This window comes from Oryza sativa, chromosome 7 (genome assembly GCF_034140825.1).
Source record: "Oryza sativa Japonica Group chromosome 7, ASM3414082v1".
NCBI lineage: Eukaryota > Viridiplantae > Streptophyta > Magnoliopsida > Poales > Poaceae > Oryza > Oryza sativa.
Genome location: NC_089041.1, coordinates 22,223,128 through 22,249,194, shown reverse-complemented (window position 1 = coordinate 22,249,194; position 26,067 = coordinate 22,223,128). Strand labels below are relative to the sequence as shown.

The following is a 26,067-nucleotide window of genomic DNA, read 5'->3' as shown; positions in this document are numbered from 1 at the left end:
TGCATGCACGGTGATCTAATTAAGCTACTTCTGCTTAACTGCAACTTGCATAGGTAGATCCATCTCCATCGATCTGATCGTTGCACCCACATGCTCGACGACGACTGAGTAACACCAGGCCGTAATTAAGGCGGCAAAAGTTGACTTTCACAAATAACCTGAGCTTATATATTACAGTGGCACAGTTAATACAGCTGATTAGCAATGCAGCTTAACCAAAGTAACCATATGGCGATATTTATTAATTAGCCTGACAAGACGTAAGACAGTACAGAGCATGCATGCAAAGCACTGCAGACAAGTGCGTTTTTTGGGTCAGCCTGCAGGCACATGGACGCAACATGCTTATGCATTCTGCTGCACGTTTTGTTCACCAGTGGTTTGTTTAGTGCTCAGACGAAGCAACGTACTAATGCATGACACCGTTGACTTTTTTTCAACGTTTAATAATTTATCTTATTCAAAAAAAATTATATAATTATTATTTATTTTATTATGACTTAATTCGTCATCAAATATTCTTTAAACATGACATAAATATTTTCATATTTATATAAATTTTTTAAATAAAATAAATGGTCAAACATTGATTGAAAAATTAACGGCGTCATACATATAAATTAATATATGGAGGGAGTAACACGTTTGGTGAGGCGAGGCGACCGATCAATCGATAGACGATAGTTGCGGCGCACGCAGATCTGGATGCACGCAAATATTCATTCAACCCAACGATCAGTCACTAGTACAGTACTATATATACATGGTGCATCTGCACACTCTCTTCAGCTTCAAGTACCAGTAGGGCAGCACACTTGCACTGGCTTAAGCTTGCCAGTGAGCTCTATAGAGTGCTCGTCATGGCTTCGCCGGCGTCGGTCGCCGGCGGTGGTGAGGATAGCAATGGCTGCAGCAGCCTCATCGACCCGCTGCTAGTGAGCCGCACGAGCAGCATCGGCGGCGCGGAGAGGAAGGCGGCCGGCGGCGGCGGCGGCGGCGCCAAGGGGAAGCACTGGGCCGCCGCCGATAAGGGGGAGCGGCGCGCGGCGAAGGAGTGCGGCGGCGAGGACGGCCGCCGGCCGCTGCTGTTCAGGTCGTACAGGGTCAAGGGCTCCCTCCTGCACCCGTACAGGTACGTACATCCGATCGAGTGTACGATCGAAAAATCAGCGACATTGCAATGAAAATCTTTTTATGCATAAAGATTATTATTAGTACTGAGCTTGCTAGATACAGAATCTGGACGCTATACTTTTGTTACTTCCTCTGTATAAGTTATTTTAGTATTTCCCACATTTATCTTGATGTTAATGAATCTAGATAGATATATATGCTTAGATTTATTAACATCAATATAAATGTGGAAAATGGTAGAATGACTTACATTGTGAAACGGGGGAGTATCTAAAAATTAGTTAAGCCGGGAATGTATGCGTTTTCTAGTTGGTAGAATGAAGTATATATATATGCAAGTCAATGAGCACGTTGATCATTTGGATGGATCGTGAGTGATATATATTCTGCTCCCGGATTTCTTTCAGTGCTAATCCGTTGACTCGTAGTAACCCACAGTACGGCCTCATGTTTCCAATAATGTCTTTGCAGCTTATAATTGGATCAAGAATATTTACCCTTTCTGGTCACCTGGGCATGTGCATTTACTTGCATTTCTAGAAATAATTGTTTTTAAGATAATAAATAAAATTCAGCCTTCGTTTCAATAGAAATTAACTACAGTCGGATCATGTTTTTTTTAATCTCTTACAGGGCTCTGATCTTTGCACGCTTGATTGCCGTTCTCCTCTTCTTCGGATGGCGGATCAGGCACAATAATTCTGACATAATGTGGTTCTGGACAATGTCAGTCGCCGGTGATGTTTGGTTTGGTTTTTCATGGCTACTTAACCAACTCCCAAAGTTCAATCCGGTCAAAACCATACCTGACCTTACTGCCCTAAGGCAGTACTGTGATCTCGCCGACGGAAGCTACAGACTTCCCGGCATCGATGTTTTCGTCACCACCGCTGATCCAATCGACGAACCGGTTCTATACACCATGAATTGTGTTCTCTCTATTCTTGCGGCTGACTACCCTGTTGATAGGTCAGCCTGCTATCTCTCTGATGATAGTGGAGCATTGATCCTATATGAAGCATTGGTTGAGACAGCCAAATTTGCTACTCTATGGGTTCCATTTTGCCGGAAGCATTGCATTGAGCCTAGATCCCCAGAGAGCTACTTTGAGCTTGAGGCACCATCGTATACTGGAAGTGCACCAGAGGAGTTCAAGAATGACTCTAGGATTGTGCATCTTGAGTATGATGAGTTCAAGGTGCGATTGGAAGCACTTCCTGAGACTATTCGTAAACGATCAGATGTTTACAATAGTATGAAAACTGATCAAGGAGCACCAAATGCGACTTGGATGGCTAATGGGACCCAATGGCCAGGCACGTGGATTGAGCCAATAGAAAATCACAGGAAAGGACACCATGCTGGAATTGTTAAGGTACATAACTCCACCTTAATTTTTTTTCTAATGTATTACTAAGGGGATAATATCATATTGTGCAATCCGCAATTACCTTGTTAAGTGGATTCACCATAAATTTTCCATTAACATGACCTACATATTTGTCAATTTGAACAGGTTGTGTTGGACCATCCCATCCGTGGCCACAATCTTAGCCTGAAGGATAGCACGGGCAACAATCTTAATTTTAATGCCACTGATGTGCGCATCCCGATGCTTGTCTATGTGTCTCGTGGAAAGAACCCAAATTATGATCATAATAAGAAGGCGGGTGCATTAAATGCGCAACTTCGTGCCTCTGCTCTACTCTCCAATGCACAATTCATCATCAACTTTGATTGTGATCACTACATCAACAATTCTCAAGCCTTCCGTGCAGCAATTTGTTTCATGCTTGACCAAAGAGAAGGTGATAATACTGCCTTTGTTCAGTTCCCACAACGCTTTGACAATGTTGACCCAAAAGACCGATATGGCAATCATAATCGTGTATTCTTTGATGGCACAATGCTTGCCCTAAATGGTCTCCAAGGACCTTCATACCTTGGTACTGGTTGCATGTTCCGTCGCTTAGCTCTCTATGGTATTGATCCTCCTCATTGGAGACAAGACAACATCACACCTGAAGCTAGCAAGTTTGGTAACTCCATACTCTTATTAGAGTCAGTGTTAGAAGCCCTAAACCAAGACCGATTTGCTACACCATCACCGGTCAATGACATATTTGTCAATGAGCTGGAGATGGTTGTGTCAGCTTCATTCGACAAAGAAACCGATTGGGGCAAGGGTGTTGGATACATATATGACATAGCCACAGAAGATATAGTCACGGGTTTTCGCATCCATGGGCAAGGTTGGCGATCCATGTATTGCACCATGGAGCATGATGCATTCTGTGGCACTGCACCTATAAATCTAACAGAACGTCTTCACCAAATTGTACGTTGGTCTGGTGGATCCCTAGAGATGTTCTTCTCCCACAATAACCCACTTATTGGAGGTCGTCGGCTCCAACCTCTCCAGCGTGTCTCATACCTCAATATGACAATCTACCCGGTGACATCACTCTTTATTTTACTCTATGCTATCAGCCCTGTGATGTGGCTTATCCCCGATGAAGTATATATTCAGAGGCCATTCACTAGGTATGTGGTGTACCTTCTCGTGATCATTTTGATGATTCATATGATCGGATGGCTCGAGATAAAGTGGGCAGGGATCACATGGTTAGATTATTGGCGCAATGAGCAGTTCTTCATGATCGGCTCAACGAGTGCTTACCCAACAGCTGTGCTTCATATGGTGGTCAATCTTCTCACAAAGAAGGGTATACATTTTAGAGTCACTTCAAAGCAAACAACCGCTGACACCAACGATAAATTTGCTGACTTATATGAGATGAGATGGGTTCCCATGTTAATCCCAACAATGGTAGTTTTAGTTGCTAATATCGGTGCCATTGGTGTAGCTATTGGAAAGACGGCAGTATATATGGGAGTATGGACGATAGCACAGAAGAGACATGCTGCAATGGGACTCCTATTCAACATGTGGGTTATGTTTCTCCTTTACCCATTTGCACTAGCAATCATGGGGAGATGGGCAAAGAGGTCAATCATTCTTGTTGTTTTGTTGCCAATTATCTTTGTAATTGTTGCCCTTGTATATGTTGCTACCCATATCTTACTAGCAAACATTATTCCATTCTAGGTGCATAGATAAAAGATTGTATTGTTTAACTTTTGTAATAAATAATATTGTTCTTGAACTAATCCAATTGTGTCAAATATTTTTGGACTTACCTTATATGAGAACTTTCATATGTATTACCAACTGTCTTTACATATTCATGTCATATATATTCTTCATATTGAACATATAGAAAAATCACTTGAGTAAATAGAAAAGCGAGTGGTTTACATCTTAGGATGTTGGTAATCGGTATAATTGGCAAGGATGCGTCAACCTCTTTAATATAACTTTCTTGGTGAACTTTAAAAAGACCACACTTGGGCTATATCTATATGAATACGGTGGACCGTGAGGTTTAACACTGAAAAAATGCTACCACTGTAGATGCATGCTACCATTCAACAAGCATCTAACTCTGAGTCTGTTCAATTTTACTTCTTTGGACTTCCCTTATATGAGAACTTTCATATGTACCATCAACTGTCTTTATATATTCATGTCCTATATCTTTTTCATATTGAACATATAGAAAAACCACATGAGTAAATATAAAAGCAGGTGGTTTGCAGAAAGAAATTTAAAAATATACTGTTCATTTATTTTTTTAACAAAAATATTCGGGATACAATTGTTTTGGCAGAAATATACGTCCGATCTCACACGATCGTTGTGCGAAAATGATGTGGGTATGACGATACGGACGGTATCGCACAGCAATGGTGCGAGACCGCACGGTCTCGCAGATGAAAAGAGCGAGACCGAACAGTCTCGCGAAAGGAAAGAGCGAGACCGAAACAATGTCGCATAATGAAACAGCGATACCGAATGTGTTGTCCAATGGTTTCGTTTAACTAGTGATTGATTACCATAATTAGTGATTAATTAATGATGATTAGGGATTAATTAGTCGCTAATCAATGTGATTAAACATTAATTATTGGCCCTGTCGCAGCCATGCCGTGCGGTCTCGCACAAGCAATGTGCGAGACCGTACGCTCTCGCGGCTAACCAATACGAAACCGTGGCGCATCGTCACCCCACGTCATTCTCGCATAGTGGATCAGCGATACCGTATCGTTTTCGCGCTTTCATCCAGCGACGATGGTATACTTTTGTAAAAAAATTTGTATCCCGAATGTTTATAAGAAAATTATAAATAAACAATATATTTTTAAATTTAATTCGTGGTTTGCATCGATTTTAGGATATTGGTAATCAGTAGAACATGCAAAGATATGTCACCCTCTTCAATGTAACTTCTCTGGTAAGTTTTACAAAGATCACACTTGGAGTGGATCTAAATGAATACGGTGGACCGCTCAACACTGAAAAATGCTTTACCATTCGACAAGCATCTAACTCTGATTATGTTTGTTTTTTTTCCTTAGAAAGGAATTTGAATTGTTGGTTCAAAGCAGACAAAAGTAAAATCCAATATATCTGTCTATGCTATTCGGTTTTGATTTTTTTTTCACCTTTCTAGTTCTCCAGAACAGAATTTAGACCGCTATTTAGAAATACCTATTACTAACTCTAATTAAACAAGTTACAAGAACTGTGCAATAATGACAAATCAAGTGGTGTAGCTTTCATGTGTCCAATTCTGCTGGTAAAGAATCTGATGAACTGTTAAAAAAATTAGATGTCTAAGGACACCAATTATAAAGTGTTAAATAAAAAGAACGAGAGTATGTGTGTGAGTTTAGGCAGGTTTAGGAAGCACACGAACTGATTCGGAGCAAATTGCACTTAGTTAATATGGATTTGCTGAAACACTATATTCAACGGGCATGATTTGGTCAGAAATTACGGACTAAAGTACAGACTTCTCTCTTTTCTTTTGTGCTAACCCTTCCTCAGAAAAACTTAAACAACTCCGCTGGTTCTTTCCAAAGAAACATAAATAAACTAATAAATAACTCAAATGGAACATCTCAGTTATTAGAGTATCTTCCCCTCGAAAAAAAGTTATTAGAGTATCAGTGGGCGAGCTCGTCAGCTGCTGATTTCATTTCACCGTTGCTATCCCCATCAAGTTTGGCTGTCCACCACTTGATCACTGTCTCATATATACTCGATCGATGCTCTCCTTGACCTCTCTCCCTTTTATTTTTCCTCCCCTCTGACCAGCACGGCAGCTAGGTACGTACACATGTTTTAACTCTGTCTTCTCATACAAAACCCGGCAATATTTTTTTTGAAAATTTGAGCTTACGTACGTACGTTCGTACGTACGCGCTTGATAACATCATCAGGAGTTCAGAACTCAGAAAGGCCAACACATGCGTGCACAATTTTGGGCATAATCCATGCACTTGTTTCGATATATATACTAGTAGTAATTAGTAACAACTTGAGTACGTACTCGGTTCGGTTTTTTGTTCGTGTCCAAGTGGACAACACTATGTTCTCCCGTACCTTTCGTTCCAGCTGTTTTTATGATTTTGACGTGGAAGCTGCAGCCTATCTCTATCTTTTTTAATCACCTGAGTTAATCATCAAGTGAATGATCACTCGTTTATTACACATAAACTAAGGTGATTATAACTTTTTTAAAAAAAGAACGACAAGAATGATTTATATGAAATATATTCCTTTCTCTATCTCAAGATATAATGGATTTTGAATGGATGTGACACATCTTAATAGTACGAATCTGGTCACCTAAAATATAAGAGATTTAGGATGGATGAGACACATTCTAGCATTACGACTTTGGAATCTGGCCAGGTTCCTGTCCGAATTCGAAATATTAGAATGTACCCCGTCCATCCTAAATCTCTTATATTTTGAGTGGTCAGATTCGTACTACTAGGATGTACTGCCACATCCATCTAAATCTCTAATAGTTTTTGAACGGAGGAAGCATTCAACAAGCATATATTAAATTTAAATTCAACTAGTATAAATTGTAAAAAAAAAGAGACAAATTTGACTACAAATATATTACTTAGAGTTTAATTTGTTATAACATGTTGAATTTAAATTTGAACTTATATGTTTGTAGAGAATGATATATTGCATATTAATTTATTTTGTTAGGTACTCCTTCCTTATTGTATTATAAAATGTTTTGATTTTTTTTAAGTCAAAGCAGAGTTTATAGAAAAATGTTGAAGTATTTTTTTTATAAAAATGTATCAAAATATATTTAATGTTAGATTTAATGAAAGATGTTATAGATGTTGCTACTACGTTTATTCCACAATATAATCAAATTAAAGAAAACTAAAAATGTCTTGTAATATAAATTAGATGGAGTAGGTCTCTACTGTTGCTGGTGCAGATGTACACGTTTTATTTTTCCTTGTTTCTGAAGATGTCACACGATCAGCTGACTTGGCTGCTAGAGGAGAACCGAGAATCTGTAGTTTCTGCGCCCGACTGGTGACCTTGTGCCGGTGGTTTTTGATCGCCAACACGACGATCGTTGCCGAGTTTGATCGAAAGAGAGGAACGAAAATTACATACGCTGCAGAGAGGAAAAATGCTCATCAGCTTGCTGCACTGTGACAGTGGCGGCTTCTCTTGTACCACGTAGGTAGCAGCAGTATTTTGACCAGGCAGGGTGAGACGATGATTTAATTAAACTCATGTCGTTTCGCCGCGCTATATAAGCCACCACGATGTGTTCACCAGTTCGCCACGGAGCTTACGTAGTTAGCTAGGTGCGTTTGCGTGCATGGAGTTGGCTACGGCCTCCACGATGTCCGCGGCGGCCGTGACTCGCCGGATCAACGCGGGCGGCCTCCGCGTCGAGGTCACCAACGGCAATGGCGCGGCCGGCGTCTACGTGGCGGCGGCGGCGGCACCGTGCTCGCCGGCGGCCAAGCGGGTGAACGACGGCGGCGGCAAGGATGACGTGTGGGTGGCCGTCGACGAGGCGGACGTGTCGGGGCCCAGCGGCGGCGATGGCGTTCGGCCGACGCTGTTCCGGACGTACAAGGTCAAGGGCAGCATCCTGCATCCTTACAGGTCTGACCGCCTGGGCCCACACTGATGTCAAATACTACTAACTACTCTTATAAACTTATAATCAAACTTAGACAAATTAATTGCGAATCAATAAAGTGTGATTAATTTACAGCATTCATTTTGGTTGCCCTTATGCTGTTCTCTAATATACGAACAGGTTCTTGATCCTAGTTCGACTGATCGCCATCGTCGCCTTCTTCGCGTGGCGCGTACGCCACAAGAACCGCGACGGCGCGTGGCTGTGGACAATGTCCATGGCCGGCGACGTCTGGTTCGGCTTCTCGTGGGCGCTCAACCAGCTCCCGAAGCTGAACCCCATCAAGCGCGTCGCGGACCTCGCCGCCCTCGCCGACCGGCAGCAGCACGGCACCTCCGGCGGCGGCGAGCTCCCCGGCGTCGACGTCTTCGTCACCACCGTCGACCCCGTCGACGAGCCGATCCTCTACACCGTGAACTCCATCCTCTCCATCCTCGCCGCCGACTACCCGGTGGACAGGTACGCCTGCTACCTGTCCGACGACGGCGGGACGCTGGTCCACTACGAGGCCATGGTGGAGGTCGCCAAGTTCGCTGAGCTGTGGGTGCCCTTCTGCCGGAAGCACTGCGTCGAGCCGAGGGCGCCGGAGAGCTACTTCGCGATGAAGACGCAGGCGTACAGGGGCGGCGTCGCCGGCGAGCTGATGAGCGATCGCCGCCGCGTGCGGCGAGAGTACGAGGAGTTCAAGGTCAGGATCGACTCGCTGTTCAGCACCATTCGCAAGCGATCTGACGCGTACAACAGAGCGAAGGATGGCAAAGATGACGGTGAAAACGCGACATGGATGGCTGATGGGACGCATTGGCCCGGCACATGGTTTGAGCCGGCGGAGAATCACCGGAAAGGGCAACACGCTGGGATTGTTCAGGTACGTAACGTACGCATGAAGCGAGAATTTATTCCTTTTCCAATATCTAAAGACAGAGTTATTGCATTTTAGTTTCTGTTTAGGGCATCCACAATGTGACCATAAGAGTGAGCCTTAAGACTTTTTTTCAGCTATATACATTGTGGACATGGACATAAGACATTAAATGCTTAAAAACAGCTCTAACCTTACAGTTGAACTTAAGAGATTAAAAAATGATATCTAATGGAGCCTATCAGCATATGATTGCGAATTGGTGGTATGTTTCTTCTTTGATGGGACCCAGTGGGACCCGGCTTGTTTCTCATCCAAGGCCATAACCATTGTAGAGATAGATATAGCTAAAGCTATCTGCTCATTCAGCAACCCAACATTGAGGTTGCCCTTATAATCTTGTTCTGACGACAAATTTTGTCGAGTGGAGATGGACTATTGTTCATAGAGGGACGTGTCCCTCGTCTCGTTTAGTGCATATCATTTAAAAAAACATTAAACTTTTTTTTTAGAAAAATAAATAAGATAGATCAATATGTGACATATTATTCCACAAACACACCAGTTCAAATTTAGTCTATACAATAAGAAATAAAAGTAATAGATTTGACTAAAAATTGCACGTTCTATTTAGAATCAATATATTTTGTTATTTTTGTTTTTTCTTATATAAGTTCAGTTTAAACTTGCAAGTATGTAAAATATCATATCCCATATTGATCTACTTACTTAAAAAAAACTAGCTAAGGCCCCTACATTGCAACAAATACTGTAAGAGATAAAAGAAAACACAAAAAAAAATACAAGTTTATAGCATAGTTAATGGATTAGAATATAATGCAATATCTAAAAATAATATTTACGTGTGGACCTTATGGTCACATGGCAGCTTGTAACATTAACGACAACTAGCATGGCGGCCCGCGCAGATTGCACGGCTAGCATTGTTAGATTTTTTTTCTCATACAATAGTTTAAATATTTTCATATTTTATTATTGACAACATAATTTTAAATTCTTGGTTGAACTAACAAATGTGTGATATTTTTATTGTATTGTATATATGTGATAGTTATTTATAAATTATATTTCTATATGGACTCAAGAATCATATTTTAACATTCCTTATTTTAAATTTTGAATTTTCTTTGTTCATAAATTATATTCCTATATGGATTCTGGACTACTCTTCCAATATTCATTTTTTCTTAGCTCTGAATTTTAGTTATTTATAAATTGTATTTCTATATGAACTCTAAACTCTTCTTTCAATATTTTTTTTATTTTGAATTTCAATTATTAGTAAACCGTATTCCTATATTGACTCTAGACTTCTTTTCTCAATATTTTTTTAATTTTAGTTATTTCTAAATTGTATTCCTATATAGATGCTGGACTTTTTTTTCAGTATTTCTTATTTGTTAATTTTGAATTTCAGTTATTTATAAATTGTATTCATATATAGACTATGACACTTCTCCCAATCTTACTTTTTTTAATTTTGAATTTTATTAATTCTAAATTGTATTTCTATATGTACTCTAACTTCTAATTTTAGTTTTCCTATTTTTTAATTCCGAATTTTAATTAATTCTAAATTGTATGCTTGTATGGACTCTAGTATACTCTTTCAATATTCATTATTTTTAATTCCAAATTTCAGCTATTTTTAAATTGTATTCCTATATGGACTCTACTTTCGAATTTCCTTTGTTTATAAATTCTATTCCTATATGGATTCTAGACTACTCTTCCAATATTATTTTTTCTTAACTCTAAATTTTAGTTATTTATAAATTATATTTCTATATGAACTCTAAACTCTTCTTTCAATATTTTTTAGTTTTTTAATTTTGAATTTCAATTGTTGGTAAAGTGTATTCCTATATTGACTCTAGAGTTCTTTTTTCAATATTTATTTTTTTAATTTTAGTTATTTCTAAATTGTATTCCTATATGGACGCTGGACTTTTTTTTTCCAGTATTCCTTATTTGTTAATTTTGAATTTCAGTTATTTATAAATTGTATTCATATACGGACTATGACCTTCTCCCAATCTTAATTTTTTTAATTTTGAATTTTAGTTATTTCTAAATTGTATTTCTATATGGACTCTAACTTCTAATTTTAGTTTTTCTATTTTTTTTAGTTCCGAATTTTAATTAATTCTAAATTGTAGGCTTGTATGGACTCTTGTCTACTCTTTCAATATTCCTTATTTTTAATTCTGAATTTCAGCTATTTTTAAATAGTATTCCTATATGGACTCTACTTTTTATTTTTCTTCGATTAACGTGGGAATTTCTAAGCCGTGAGAGCAAACATGGTAGCTTCTTTTTCTATTACTTTCCATCTAGGCTCTTTTTTCATATATTAGAATTTTTATTTCTCTCTAATTCATGTGAAAATTTTTAGTCTATGAGAGTGGTGGCTCCTTTTTTATTTCTATTTCTTTATTAAGATAATAGATTGAGTTTGCCTTCTTGTTTTGATATCGTTTCAGCTCTATGGTATTTTAGAGCATCAGTTAGTTGCTATTTTCCTGAAACACTTGCTTTTATCTCACAATTTTTTTCATCGCTAAAAGTCGGATTCGTACAGAGTTTCATCACTATTTTGTACTTAATCTTTTTTTCCTTTTTTTTTGTTGCGGTGGATTGTGGAGAGAAGATTTCTAGCGTACTATTTATATATTACCATGGCATGTAATTTGTGTACAATTCAGATTGCATGAATCTGACGATGATTTTTTTTTAGTCTGTCTTTTATTAGTGTCTCACACGGTTTTCAAAATTAGTGTCTGATACGTTTTCTAAATCGAAAGAAACCTTGTCCGTTTCCTGTATCCTACGAAAGCATATTAGTATGATTCCGTTTTCCTTTTTTTAGTTTTTGACTGTTGTCCGATTCAAGTATCTTAGTTTTTTTTAGTTTTTTTTGCCTTTCTTTAGTTTTTAACTAATCCTAATCCTAATCTTAGTTCTATTTTTCCTTTTTTCTTATTTTTTAATTAATGTGAGAATTTCTAGACCGTGAGAGCGAACGTGGAGGCTTCTTTTTCTATTACTTTATAGATATAATAGATTTTAGACACCATCACTAATATCTTTTAATGCAGTATAAATATAATTTTTTTTAACTTTGAGGCAACATGCACAACCTAGACATTCCCTCCGAGAATATAATAGACTTTCCCCAAAGTGAGTGGTTTTCTTTGTGTTTTTGACAGGTTTTACTGAACCATCCCACCAGTAAGCCACGGTTTGGAGTGGCGGCGAGTGTTGACAACCCGTTGGACTTCAGCGGCGTGGACGTGCGGCTCCCCATGCTGGTGTACATCTCGCGCGAGAAGCGCCCCGGGTACAACCACCAGAAGAAGGCCGGCGCCATGAACGCGCTGCTCCGCGTGTCCGCGCTGCTGTCGAACGCGCCCTTCATCATCAACTTCGACTGCGACCACTACGTCAACAACTCGCAGGCGTTCCGTGCGCCGATGTGCTTCATGCTCGACCGGCGCGGCGGCGGCGACGACGTGGCGTTCGTCCAGTTCCCGCAGCGGTTCGACGACGTCGACCCGACGGACCGGTACGCGAACCACAACCGCGTCTTCTTCGACGGCACCACGCTCTCCCTCAACGGCCTCCAGGGCCCCTCCTACCTCGGCACCGGCACCATGTTCCGCCGCGCCGCGCTCTACGGCCTGGAGCCGCCGCGGTGGGGGGCGGCGGGGAGCCAGATCAAGGCCATGGACAATGCCAACAAGTTCGGCGCCTCGTCGACGCTAGTCAGCTCGATGCTGGACGGCGCCAACCAAGAACGGTCGATCACGCCGCCCGTGGCGATCGACGGGTCGGTCGCCCGTGACCTCGCCGCCGTGACGGCGTGCGGCTACGACCTCGGGACGTCGTGGGGGAGAGACGCCGGGTGGGTGTACGACATCGCGACGGAGGACGTGGCGACCGGGTTCCGCATGCACCAGCAGGGATGGCGCTCCGTGTACACCTCCATGGAGCCCGCCGCGTTCCGCGGCACGGCGCCGATCAACCTCACCGAGCGCCTCTACCAGATCCTAAGGTGGTCGGGCGGCTCGCTCGAGATGTTCTTCTCCCACAGCAACGCGCTCCTCGCCGGCCGCCGCCTCCACCCGCTGCAGCGCATCGCCTACCTCAACATGTCGACCTACCCGATCGTCACCGTGTTCATCTTCTTCTACAACCTCTTCCCGGTGATGTGGCTCATCTCCGAGCAGTACTACATCCAGCAGCCATTCGGCGAGTACCTCCTCTACCTCGTCGCCATCATCGCCATGATCCACGTGATCGGCATGTTCGAGGTGAAGTGGTCGGGCATCACGGTGCTGGACTGGTGCCGCAACGAGCAGTTCTACATGATCGGCTCCACGGGGGTGTACCCGACGGCGGTGCTGTACATGGCGCTCAAGCTCTTCACCGGGAAGGGCATCCACTTCAGGCTCACGTCGAAGCAGACGACGGCCAGCTCCGGCGACAAGTTCGCCGACCTGTACACCGTGCGGTGGGTGCCTCTGCTGATCCCGACCATCGTCGTCCTGGCCGTGAACGTCGGCGCCGTCGGGGTGGCGGTCGGCAAGGCAGCGGCGTGGGGGTTGCTCACCGAGCAGGGGCGGTTCGCGGTGCTCGGGATGGTGTTCAACGTGTGGATCCTGGCGCTCCTCTACCCGTTCGCGCTGGGGATCATGGGGCAGCGGGGGAAGCGGCCGGCGGTGCTGTTCGTGGCGACGGTGATGGCCGTCGCCGCCGTGGCGATCATGTACGCCGCCTTCGGTGCGCCGTACCAAGCTGGGTTGTCAGGTGTCGCGGCTTCTCTCGGTAAAGCGGCGTCGCTGACCGGGCCATCTGGGTAGGGACGACATGAGTCCGGATTTGAATTTGATGAATGATCTCGCGGGGGTAATAATCCGGGTGTTCAGATATATCTCGTTACGTCATGAGGGCGGCAGCTGATTATGTGCTAGTCTACTCTGATCGAGTGAGACTTGAATTATTTTTTAAAATGTGAAGACTTGAATTATTTTATTTTATTTTATTTGTTCAGTGTGATATGTTGGCATTAAATTCATGGAGAACTTTTTTTTTCTCTGTGTTGTTTTTTCTTAAAGAGTACTCCTATATACTGCTATAAATATAGATGACACAACATTACAAGTTTAATTAATTAAGTTTAAGTACCATTTTAGTGTGTTATATACACTACTAGTCACATGCCCATGCATTGTAACGAATCTAAAGGAAAACCGATGAATGGGTATGGGTTCACAATTTTTAAGTCATTTTTAATACTTTTTCAATTCGAGTAAAATTTTGTAATAGAACTTCTTTGTTTCATTATTTAAAAATTCAATACTTTTAACATAAATTTTGAAACTTTTAACTTAAAATTTAGAACTTTCAAATTGAAATTTTAAAAACACTAACCCAAATTAGAAACTTTTCGGCTCAAAATTTGAACTATTATAAACACGTAATAGGAAAAAAAACTTTAAAATGTTCCATATATGTTGGGCCTACAAGTCTGCAGGGCCATGGAAAGGCCTGGAGCAGAGGCATAGATGCGTCAAATAAATTTTCCATAGGAGTAAGTCTATTTTGCCTTTCTCATCTCTGGTTGTTGATTGAATCACTTCCCTCAATCACAAAACCGGGTAAAATGACTCCCCCATCTTTAAAAACCGGTGCAAATCAGCTTCTTTGGTGGTTTGGAAGGTGTTTTTTTGCTCATGTAGCATATTGACCATGGTTGACTAGCTAAGTCAGCGGGTGGGATCCACATGTCATAAAAATCTCATATACTTTTGCCCCTCTCCCTTCCCCCTCTCTCTTGCTAGGCGGCAAACGATGGCGGCCAGCATCGTGGGGCCCTAGCTCGTAGCCGCTGAAGGGCTAGCGCGGGGTGAAGACGGCATCAAGGGCTAAGTGGGAGGGTAGGGATGAGGAGCAGGTCACCCTTGACGTGGGAGGATGGAGGTGGAAGGATGGGGAGGAGATCGCTTTGGCATCGACAGCGGAAGAGAGAGAAGGCGGCTCGAGTAGTGGGGAGTGGAGTGGGGGGTAGGAGCGACAGTAGAGGAGGAGCGTTGAGGAAAGGAGGAGGGAGGGTGGCAGAATATAGTGGGAGGAAGTAGTGAAACCGACGGGTGGAGGCGGAGTAGTGGTCGCGGCAAAGAACTGCGCCACCTCCACGATAGGGGAGATGGTGTAGAGTTCACAAGTTTTGGGAGGAGGACGCGGAGCGCGCGAGTGCATGGGGTGTCGTCGACGCCACTGCTGTCCGGACACCATGAGGAAGTAGATGACGAGGTTGTTGCCCCGGGCAGTGGAGACTGAGGAAGAGGGGGTACACCCCCGGGCGTGATGTACTAGCTACAAAAAGGAGCTGGAGCATGCACCGCCAATGCACAGCGACGAACATCGAGGTGGTGGTGGTGTTGCAGCCGCGGTGACGCCGTCGTCTTGTCCCTCGCCGACTAGTCTTGCTGGGCCCCAAATCCGCCGCCTCCCATCTCTATCTACGCGAGGTACCCTCTGGTTAGGGAGCTGTCAAGCTTCTCCCCCCTCCCCCCTCCCCCCCCCCCCGCCCTCTTTGCCCCCACCTCTCGATGTTGTCTACTTGCCATCCTCCTTCTGCGTCGGCATCGATGAATTTGTGGAGAGCATATTGACTTCTGCACCGCCATGCCATCGCGCTGCCCACTGCCGCGTCCTCCTTTGCATCACCGCTTGTCGCTGTCTCTCAGTCGCCCGTAGGTAAGAGAGACGGAGGAAAGGTGAAGAGAAAGGTATGGGAGGAAAGTAGAGAGAAGGATGACATGTGGAAACTACTGATTTTTCCGTAGAGGCTTACCTGTGAGTCTATGATAACATAAAGCAATCTAGGCCATGCATTTGTGAAGGCTATACTGAAGCGCTTCTCAATAAGGCCTTATTATAAGGTGGTGGCCCATTATTCGTTCAAAATATTAGTAATCAGTTCGAAGCCAATGACAGCACCGGCCGGAATAACCAGCCAAAATATGCTAAATTTGAATTGAAGATTCATAGTTCTATTTTTATGAGGAAAGTTTCAAAGCCCCACAGCTTGGCCGATTTCATTGGATGCCAGAAACACAACTACACAAGTGACAAGACCAACGATTACTGCTTGCAGCGGAATGAGCTGTAGCTAGCTGCAGCAAGTACAACCGAGCAAGGCCATAATTTAAATTGGAATAAGATTTGGATATGATTCGTATCCTTTAATCACAATACTAGATATCTCGACCCCTCAACTATTAAAACCGATGCAATTTGACTCTCTCAGTGTTTTTGGAGGACGGTTTCGCTGACGTGGCATCTACGTGGCCGTGTTGACTTGGTTTGTGGCATTGACATGACACTTAGGTGTCATTAGAGTTAAAAACATATATGTGGGACCCATTTGTCATTCACACACAAAAAATTGTGGACCCACTGACACGTGGGACCCACACGTCATCCACTCCTCGCTCCTTCTTCCTTCTCGCTCCCTCCCTTCTCTCTCTTCTCTCTCCCCCCTTCGACCCCATCACCGCCTGCCACTGAGTGCGAGGAAGAGGGCGAGGAGTCGTGGCGGTGAGGGGCGCTCATGGCAGTGGAGGACCTGCTGGCTGCTATCGCTGCTCCGGTCCTCGCCGTTGTCGGAGTCGGCACCGCTCGCGTTGACGGAGAATCCCGAGGAGGCGACGAGCACATGCCGAGGCTTGGACCCAGCTTTGTCAGCGGGATAAAGGGGGGACTCGACGAAGGCGGTGGAGCTCTCCTCCTGCTCCTTCAACACCATCTCGTGCAGCTTCCCCCTCGGTGTGCCAGCAGGAGGGGGTATCCGCCACCGTGTACCCTGCCGCCGCGCAGTTAATTTTATGAATTCTTCTATAGTTTACGGGGCTTAATTGCAAATCTATTAACTTATTAAAGTAATAGAAAAAAGAATCTCCATGTTAGTTCTCACGGCCTAGAAATTCTCCTATTAATCAAAGAACAAGAAAAATAGAGTCCATACAAGTATATAATTTAGAACTAATGAAAATTCGAAATTAGAAAAAAAAATAAAATTAAAAGTTGAGGTTAGAGTCATATAGAAATACAATTTATAAATAACTAAAATTTGGGATTAAAAATAAAGAATTTTAGAAGAAAAGTATAGTGTCCATATAGAAATACAATTAAAAAGTAAAAGAAATTCAGAATTAAAAAAATAAATATTAGAAGAAAAGTATAGAGTGTATATAGGAATTTGGAATTAATTAAAATCTAGAATAAAAATAATAAAATTAAAAATAGAGTTTAGTGTCCATATAGTTAAAATTAGTACACTTGTGGACGTATGGTACATAGATCATGTGTTCTCATCTTGATCTGCATAATAAAAAAAGTTTATATGCATAAATTCGCTAAAAAGATCTTTGAGAACTTAAAGTCAAAATGTCATGCAGAACAAATTCAAGTCTTCACATTTTTCTCTACTATTATAAAAGTTGAAGAAGTTTTTGCCGGTATTTTGGTACGTCTCATCCGTGTTTGAGTTGGTTTTTTAGTTCGTTAGCTTTTGAAAATATAATTCCGTGTATGAGTCAAATTTTAAGTTCGTTTGTTTTTTTTTGAGGGGAAGAGCAAAGATATATTACTCAACCAGAGGAGTCCTTACAGAGAATCTGAGATATTATGCTACAAGTATTTTCTAACCAAAAATCAGAGATGTGATCACCACGAGCTTTACAAGCTAAAACATGGATGGCTTGATTCTGGGATCTCTGTATCTTCTTTATGGTGACTCCTCTCTCATCTTCCAGCAAACATTTAATCTCGCTGACAATATGCGAGAAGACAGATCGATCTTGGTCTTTTGAAAGCGCCAAATTAACCACTGTCAAGCAATCTGTCTCTATGACGATGGGGAGAATCGTCCACTGGAGTGCCAATCCAAGTCCTTCGACACAGGCAAGAAGTTCAGATTCTAGCGCCTCCTGGCATCTGTTCAAAAACCTGCAAGAGGAGAAAATTACCTCTCCTGAACTGTTGCGCAGAACCATTCCTACTCCTCCTGTTTCCTCCTGTGGATGGAAGGATCCATCGATATTCAGTTTCATCCACCCCGCTGGTGGTTTCTCCCACGACACGGGGACATCCTTGACAGAGCAGCAAGGGGCAGGAGCCCGCTTAGCAATACCAACAGCCAGTTTCCCTTTCTTCAAATTTGCACCAGGATTCTGCTTGATTTGGACAATTGTTGACATATAGCTTTCCAGGAACCGCCTTGACGCCCACACGGGGGCAGCCGGCTTCCCATGAGTTATATCATTACGAACCTGCCAATTTCGCCAAAGGATCATGAGAATCATAGGGTGCTCCTCAGCTGGAACTCTCCCCAACCAGTCCAAGAACCAGTAAGAACCCCCTCTGATCGAATTAATGTCAGATACAAGATTTCCTGCCTTGGCCATTTCCATCCAAAGATTCCTGGCATGACTGCATCGACATAGAGCATGTCCAGTATCCTCTCTTTCTCTATCACAGATGGTGTAGGAATCACTCATCTCCAGTTTCCTTTTCTTTTTATTCTCCATCGTTGCCAAACTGTCTGTGGCTACTCTCCAGGAGAAGATCTTAACCTTGTGTGGAACTTCACATTTCCAGATTAAATCCCAAGAATTCTTTGCACAAATTGAAGAGGATGAAGAGCTCTCATCCTTGGATGCCAGCCTCACTGCAAGGTGATAGGCGCTTCTCACCGAGAACCGGCCGTTCTTGTCGGGGTTCCAGGATATGAAGTCCTCCGTTTCCCTATAGGGTAGTCTGATTTTTAAAATTTCCTCTGCATCAACATTCCAAAAGTATTGAGAGACCTTATCTACATCCCAAGCAACATTCTCATCAATTAGCTCTGAAACCCATTTCAGACGACAATGTCGTTTGACTGTAATTGGTCTTCTAGTAAACTCCCTCGGCAACCAAGGATCTCTCCAAATTTTCATTGATTTCCCGTTTCCTATCCTCCAAATTAATCCTTGTTTCAGAAGTACCAAACCATATTCCACTCCTTTCCATCCAGGAGAGGCATTACCGCCAAAAACAGTATCAATGAGGGAACCATTCGGATAATACTTCGCTTTCAACACCCGAGCACAGAGACTATCGGGAGATTCAATCAACCGCCATGCTTGCCTAGCTAGCAAGGCTTGGTTGAACCATCTAATATCCCTGAAACCCATGCCACCACTCTGTTTCGACTTCATTAGCACATCCCATGCCTTCCAATGAGTTTTTCGCCGTCCATCCTGAGATCCCCACCAGAATTGACGAGTGAGTTTGTTCAAATCCTCACACACAGACTCTGGCAGTTTGAAGATTCCCATGACATACACTGGTATCACTTGGAGGACTGCTTTGATCATTATTTCTTTGCCGCCAGAGGACAGGAATGTTTCCCCCCACTGAATAATTCTTTTCCATATCTTCTCTTGAAGACTTTGGAATTTCCCTCTCTTCATCCTACCTTCGGGAGTAGGGAACCCCAAGTACCTTTCTTCAAATTCGTCTTTCTCAATGTGAAGAATACTCTTAATTGCTTCCTGTATTCCTGGTGGAGAAGCCTCACTAAACATAATAGAACATTTCGCTGGGTTTATTAGCTGTCCAGTCCCAGCTGCATAAGCACTGAGAACCTCACTTACCGCAATCGCCTGTTGTTGTTCAGCCTTGAAAAATAACAAGGTATCATCTGCAAAGAGCAAATGAGATATACCAGGAGCGCGTCGACATATCTGAATAGGAGAGATGGACCCCTGTGCAACTCTTTCTCTCAACAACATAGACAAACCATCAGCTATGAATAGAAACAAGAATGGCGACTGAGGATCTCCTTGACGAAGACCCCTGGAGGGTGCAAAGGAGCTAAGGAGAGTTCCGTTAAATTTGACAGAGTATCTCACCGAGGTAACACATGCCATAATCCAGTTAACCCAACGGTGAGCGAAACCCAACTTGTTCAATGCCATTTCCAGATACCGCCAATCCACACGATCGTAAGCTTTCGATAAGTCTAGCTTGTAGGCACACATTGCTCTATTCTGTCTTCTGTTAGTTTGAATGGTGTGGAAGCATTCAAAAGCCAGCAAGGCATTATCTGTAATTAGGCGACCTGGCACGAATGCACTTTGCTCACAGGAAACTAGCTCATCAAGTATAGTCCTCAACCGGTTGACCAAACATTTCGATACCACCTTGTACATAACATTGCATAAACTTATAGGTCTGAAATCCTTTAGCTCCATGGGTTAATCAATCTTCGGGATAAGAACTATCGTTGTGTCGTTTACCCCATCAGGCATAGTGCTTGTCTGAAAGAACTTGCTAACAGCATGTACAATATCCTGTTTAACAGCACCCCAATTCCTCTGATAAAACCGAGCAGGAAAGCCGTCAGGGCCCGGTGCCTTCAGGGGACCAATTTGAACTATTTTTCTTAGCCCTCCAAACTGCCCGGCTGTGAAAGAATCGAGTATTACGATCACCTTCCTTCAACCAACTAATTCTGGAGCGTTGGAGCCACAACATTTCTTCCTTGTATAACAATTCATTCATATGGTCTGAAGCTTGCCGAACAACTGAACTATCAGCTCCATTCTCTAACAGAGCCGCCAGTCTTTTTCTTGCCTTTTCTGACTCCCTGCCTATATTCTTAACCTTCCTGTTACTCCAAGAACGCAGTGAAGCCATCACCCGATCTAGAGCTTTGTTAACTTTCCCCAGGTCGCCCTTATCCCCTGCATCAGACCAAGCATCTGCCACAACCTCAGGGAAATCAGCTTCCCTTTCCCACAATATCTCATAGTGCAAGCACTTGTTACGTACAGTGCTAGTATCCTTCATCTTACAGTTTAACAAAAGAGGTGAATGGTCAGAGCAGGGAGAAACCAAATGAACAACATGTGCCTCAGAGAAAATATCCCTCCAACTATCATCTACAATCACTCTGTCCAATCTCACCTTCACATTGTTCCAGCCTTCCCTACGGTTATCATAAGTATGGGGTAGCCCTTTGAAACCCAGGTCACTCAGACCACAGATCTGCAAGACATCCCGAAAAGCCTTCATCTGATTCTCATTTCTCGGTGTTTTCGAAAAGTGTTCGAATTGCCATAAGGCTTCATTAAAATCGCCTATGACCATCCACGGAAAGTTTGACGATTGTCGAAGGGCATTCAAAGACGACCACATATGGTGCCGATTCTCCACCCGAGGTTCGCCATACACAAAAGTAACATGCCAAACAGGATCAATCGGAGACAAACGAACATACGCATCAATATATCTTGCATTCACATCTTTAATATCAACAATGACAGATTCGTGCCAGAACAAAGCCAAACCACCACTCATACCTTCACTACTAACACCAGTAAAACCTCTAAGACCCAACCTTTTACTGAGGCGGCTTACCTTCTCAACTCGCTGCCTTGTTTCACACAAGAAGACTAACTGGGAACTAGTGTCCTTGACTAAGGTACACAGTTCACGAACTGTCGAGGGGTTCCCTATCCCCCGACAGTTCCAAGCCAAGCAACTCATTGTCCCTGGCGGGACCCTGCCGTAGGTCTCGCCAGTGAACCAGCAGCCCCAGCGCTGGTAGCTTCCAAGCCAGTCACCTCCCCTGTTGCTCCACCATCCTTCCTGAGTCTCTTTAGCGACCGTCCTATGGACTCAATGTCCTTCTTGCTTTGAGCTGTGCTCTCCTCTAGCTGTTTGTACTCCAACAAAGCTTGCTGAACAATGCCTGTCTTCTTTGTATCTGACAAACTGCCTGTTTTCCTCTTGCTCGGACTGCTTGTTTCATCCATAGAGCCTTCATCCAACGAGTCCTGATAAGCGCTCAGATCCCTGACAGCCGGTATCATCTCATTTGAAGGGATTGGCAACAGCTCCCCCCCTCTTTCAGCCATAATCAAATCTCTAGAGAGCCCCTTATCAGTATTTATGGGTTTATGCTGGGAACTATTCATGTCCGACACGCGTATCTGGTTGGCCTGTTCTGCTAGTTGGGCATCCACACCTTCATCCCCTTTTCTCTCTCTTGACTCAAAGCCATCAAAAGTATCAATTCTTACCGGTGGTTCTGTCGGGTGCAGCAGATCCCTCTTTTCCCCTATCGAGGATGAGCTCGCAGAGCCCGCTTCTCTGAAAATAATCTTCCTTGGCACACCTGTTGAGTGTAGGCGTGTGTATTTCAGCCCAATAGGGCCCATTCCACCAATGTATATGTATAGTAGATGAGAAAGGAAATGAAGTGAAGCTTCTAGAGGAAAAATCACAAAACTACATGGTATCAGAGCTGGGTCACCGGCGACCTCGCCGACGCGAACCCTAGTCGGCGGCGGCGTTGTGACCAGAGGGGTTCTGCGGCGACGTCGACGGCTGAGGCGGAGCGGCGACGTCGGACAGCGGAGGCGGAGCGGCAGTGTCGACGGCGGAGGCGGCGACGGCTGCTGCAGAGGTTCTCAACGCGAGCAGCGTGAAGGAGGAGCAGGGCGCACGCTCGCTGGTTGAGCTGCGCAAGGATTTGGTGCAGCACAAGCTGTAGGGAGCACAGCGGCTGAGAGACGCGCAGCTGTTGGCTGTAGGATCAACAGAGAAGGATTTGGTGCTATTGGCTATTGTTGTCCGTTCCAGTGGTGGTGACTTTGGTGGTGCTGTTGCTGGTGCTGCTGCTACTTGAGAAGGTGAGGATTTGGAGGTGAAGCGGAAGCTTGGTTTGCTGTTGCTGTTGTTCTGATTTGGGGAAGAAACTGAGTACGAGAGCTTGGCTTGCTGCTGCTGTTGTGCTGATTTGGGGGAAACTGAAAAGTAGTGCTGCTGGGAGGAAGTAGTGCTACTGCTGCTGTTCTGTTTTTGGTGAGAAACTGAGGAGTAGTGTTGTTACTCCTATTAATTGATTTGGCTAGTATCCTAGAAGATTTGGTTGATCTGCCATGGGGGAAATTCAAGGAATTGAGCAAATACTTGAGAAATTGGCTGAAGAAGTTGAAGAAATAAGGGGAAGAATTCAGAAAGTGAAGAAGAAAACAACAGTGCTTGGCAACTTTATTAATCTCGCACATCCTATGCAGGTACCTAACTCAACTTGGATATTAGACTCCGGAGCATCTAGACATGTTACAGGAATGTCGAGTGAGTTTACATCATATACTCCATTTCAGTCATCATTTAAAGAAACAATTCAAACTGCCGACGGAACTTTACGACATGTGAGGGGAGTGGGAACAGTCAAATGTACTCCATCAATTACATTGTCGTCAGTTTTATATGCTCCCTCTTTTCCTGTTAACCTAGTATCCGTAAGCTCGTTGGTTGATCATATGGATTGTCGAATTACTATTGACCGAGAGAATTGTCTAATTGAGGAGAGAAGAACTGGAAGAAAGCTTGGAACCGGTGTTAGGCATAATGGGTTGTGGTATCTGGATAGAAGAGGGACGGACAAAGCACTATGTAGTGCTTTGTTAGCTAGCACAAGTGAAGAGGAGGCTAAATTGATTCTAAAACATTGTCAATTGGGACATATGTCCTTTGAGATGAGTAAGGTGGACAAAAGCAAATTAATGTGTGATGCATGCGAGTATGGAAAACATACACGAACCACATACATAAGCAGAGGACTTCGAAGCATTTTGCCATTTGTGTTGGTTCACTCTGATGTATGGACTTCTCCTATTGCTTCGGTAAGTGGAGCAAAGTACTTTGTCACCTTTATTGATTGCCACTCACGAATGACTTGGATATATCTCATGAGACACAAGAGTGAAGTATTGAAATGTTTCAAGAATTTCTATGCTTGGGTTAGGAATCAATTAAACACTTGTGTTAAAGTTATTAGGAGCGATAATGGGGGAGAATATGTGAATGATGAATTTAGGAGTTTTCTCTCAGCAGAAGGAATAGTACATCAAACTTCTTGTGCTGACACACCTCCACAGAACGGAGTAGCTGAGAGGAAAAATCGACATATTCTGGAGGTAACTCGTTTACTCATGTATACGATGAATGTACCAAAGTTTCTATGGAGTGAGGCAGTCATGACAGTAACATATCTCATCAATCGCATGCCATCACGAATACTTGGGATGAAGACTCCATATGAAATGGTGTTTGGGAAGAATGAATTCATTGTTCCTCCAAAAGTGTTTGGGTGTACTTGTTTTGTCAGAGATCATAGACCATCCGTTGGAAAATTGGATCCTCGAGCCGTCAAGTGTATTTTTATAGGTTACTCTTCTGGGCAAAAGGGATATAAATGTTGGAGTCCATCTGAGCGGCGAACTTTTGTTAGTATGGATGTTACTTTTAGAGAGTCTGTTCCGTTCTATGGAGAAAGAACAGATTTGAGTTCCTTGTTTGTTGATCTTGACAATCCAATTATTGATGAGGATGGACAAGAGGGGGAGAATGGCTCATCAGGTATTGAAGAAGACACACAATCAAGAAGCATGAAATTTGTGGTTGGCTCAATCCCATATCCTGTTAGTGAACCCATTCATGAGCAAAATTGGAGAAGGCCACGTGAAGAAGAAAATCTACAAGTTTATACTAGGAGGAAAACAAGGTCTTTGGAGGCGCAAACAATGGGGCAACATGAGTCTCCTATGGATGGGATGGAGCAGCAACAATCTTCAATTGTTGCTGAAGTAGGTGATAAACCATCTGATCAGTGTGATACTATACAGATTTCATCGGATACGGAAGGAGAGGAGTTTGAAACAGGGGGAGAAGAAACTAATCTTCCTATTGTTATAAGAATGGGGGTAAGAAGCAATGCAGGTAAACCTCCACAAAGGTATGGTTTTGAAGCTCAAGGTGTGAATGATGATGAGAATAACATAGCCAATTATGTCTCTTATGCTTCTTTGTCATCCACATATAAGGCCTTTGTGACATCACTAAATTCAGTGGAAATTCCAAATGATTGGAGGGAAGCAAAGCAAGACCCAAGGTGGCATCAAGCTATGCTAGAGGAGCTAGAGGCTCTTGAAAAGAACAAAACATGGGACCTTGTACCATTCCCTAAAGGGAAGAAAGTGGTTAACTGTAAATGGGTTTATACAGTAAAGCAAAATCCTAATGGAAATGTGGAAAGATACAAGGCAAGGCTTGTGGCTAAGGGATATAGTCAAACATATGGAATTGATTATGATGAAACTTTTGCACCAGTAGCAAAGATGAGCACGGTAAGAACTCTTATCTCTTGTGCAGCTAATTTTGATTGGCCATTGCATCAGTTAGATGTCAAGAATGCATTCTTACATGGAGATCTTCAAGAGGAGGTGTATATGGAAATTCCACCTGGATTTGCTACCTCACAAACTGAAGGTAAAGTGTTGAGACTGAAAAAATCTTTATATGGCCTTAAACAATCACCAAGAGCATGGTTTGATCGCTTTAGACGTGCAATGTGTGGTATGGGTTATAAACAGTGCAATGGAGACCACACAGTTTTCTATCGCCATAATAGAGGTCTTAAAACTATTCTTGTTGTGTATGTTGATGACATGATTATCACTGGAGATGATTGCTTGGAGATATCTAGGTTGAAACAAAATCTAAGCAAGGAGTTTGAGGTCAAGGATCTGGGCCAATTAAAATATTTTTTGGGTATTGAAATTGCAAGATCTCCTAGAGGAATAGTTCTTTCGCAGCGAAAGTATGTATTGGATCTGCTCAGTGATACAGGTATGCTTGGATGTCGGCCAGCTTCTACACCAATTGAACAAAATCATAAGTTATGTGCTGAATCTGGAGATCCAGTTAATAAAAAGAGATATCAAAGACTTGTGGGAAGGTTGATATATTTGTGTCACACAAGACCTGATATAACTTATGCTGTGAGTGTGGTGAGCCGATACATGCATGATCCTAGAAGTGGTC

General features: G+C 43.1%; 2 protein-coding genes across 2 annotated transcripts; both read left to right on the top strand.

Annotated features, from left to right (window-relative positions):
• The first annotated feature begins 780 nt into the window (after nt 1–780).
• On the top strand, nt 781–4,320 carry LOC4343555 (probable mixed-linked glucan synthase 3). The gene is made up of 3 exons (NM_001422198.1): nt 781–1,132; nt 1,768–2,509; nt 2,651–4,320. The coding sequence occupies exons 1-3, from the start codon at nt 861–863 to the stop codon at nt 4,241–4,243; spliced, it is 2,607 nt and encodes an 868-aa protein (NP_001409127.1). The 5' UTR covers nt 781–860; the 3' UTR covers nt 4,244–4,320.
• A 3,545-nt stretch (nt 4,321–7,865) lies between these two features.
• On the top strand, nt 7,866–14,213 carry LOC4343554 (mixed-linked glucan synthase 4). The gene is made up of 3 exons (NM_001422197.1): nt 7,866–8,200; nt 8,358–9,105; nt 12,330–14,213. The coding sequence occupies exons 1-3, from the start codon at nt 7,908–7,910 to the stop codon at nt 13,980–13,982; spliced, it is 2,694 nt and encodes an 897-aa protein (NP_001409126.1). The 5' UTR covers nt 7,866–7,907; the 3' UTR covers nt 13,983–14,213.
• The last annotated feature ends 11,854 nt before the right edge of the window (nt 14,214–26,067 follow it).

Excerpts from the sequence above, each read along its gene's own strand:
- LOC4343554 (NM_001422197.1), top strand. The coding sequence starts at position 7,908 with ATGGAGTTGGCTACGGCCTCCACGATGTCCGCGGCGGCCGTGACTCGC. Across the intron at positions 8,201-8,357 it reads AGCATCCTGCATCCTTACAG|GTTCTTGATCCTAGTTCGAC; the intron begins GTCTGACCGCCT and ends ATATACGAACAG. Across the intron at positions 9,106-12,329 it reads AACACGCTGGGATTGTTCAG|GTTTTACTGAACCATCCCAC; the intron begins GTACGTAACGTA and ends TGTTTTTGACAG.
- LOC4343555 (NM_001422198.1), top strand. The coding sequence starts at position 861 with ATGGCTTCGCCGGCGTCGGTCGCCGGCGGTGGTGAGGATAGCAATGGC. Across the intron at positions 1,133-1,767 it reads TCCCTCCTGCACCCGTACAG|GGCTCTGATCTTTGCACGCT; the intron begins GTACGTACATCC and ends AATCTCTTACAG. Across the intron at positions 2,510-2,650 it reads ACCATGCTGGAATTGTTAAG|GTTGTGTTGGACCATCCCAT; the intron begins GTACATAACTCC and ends CAATTTGAACAG.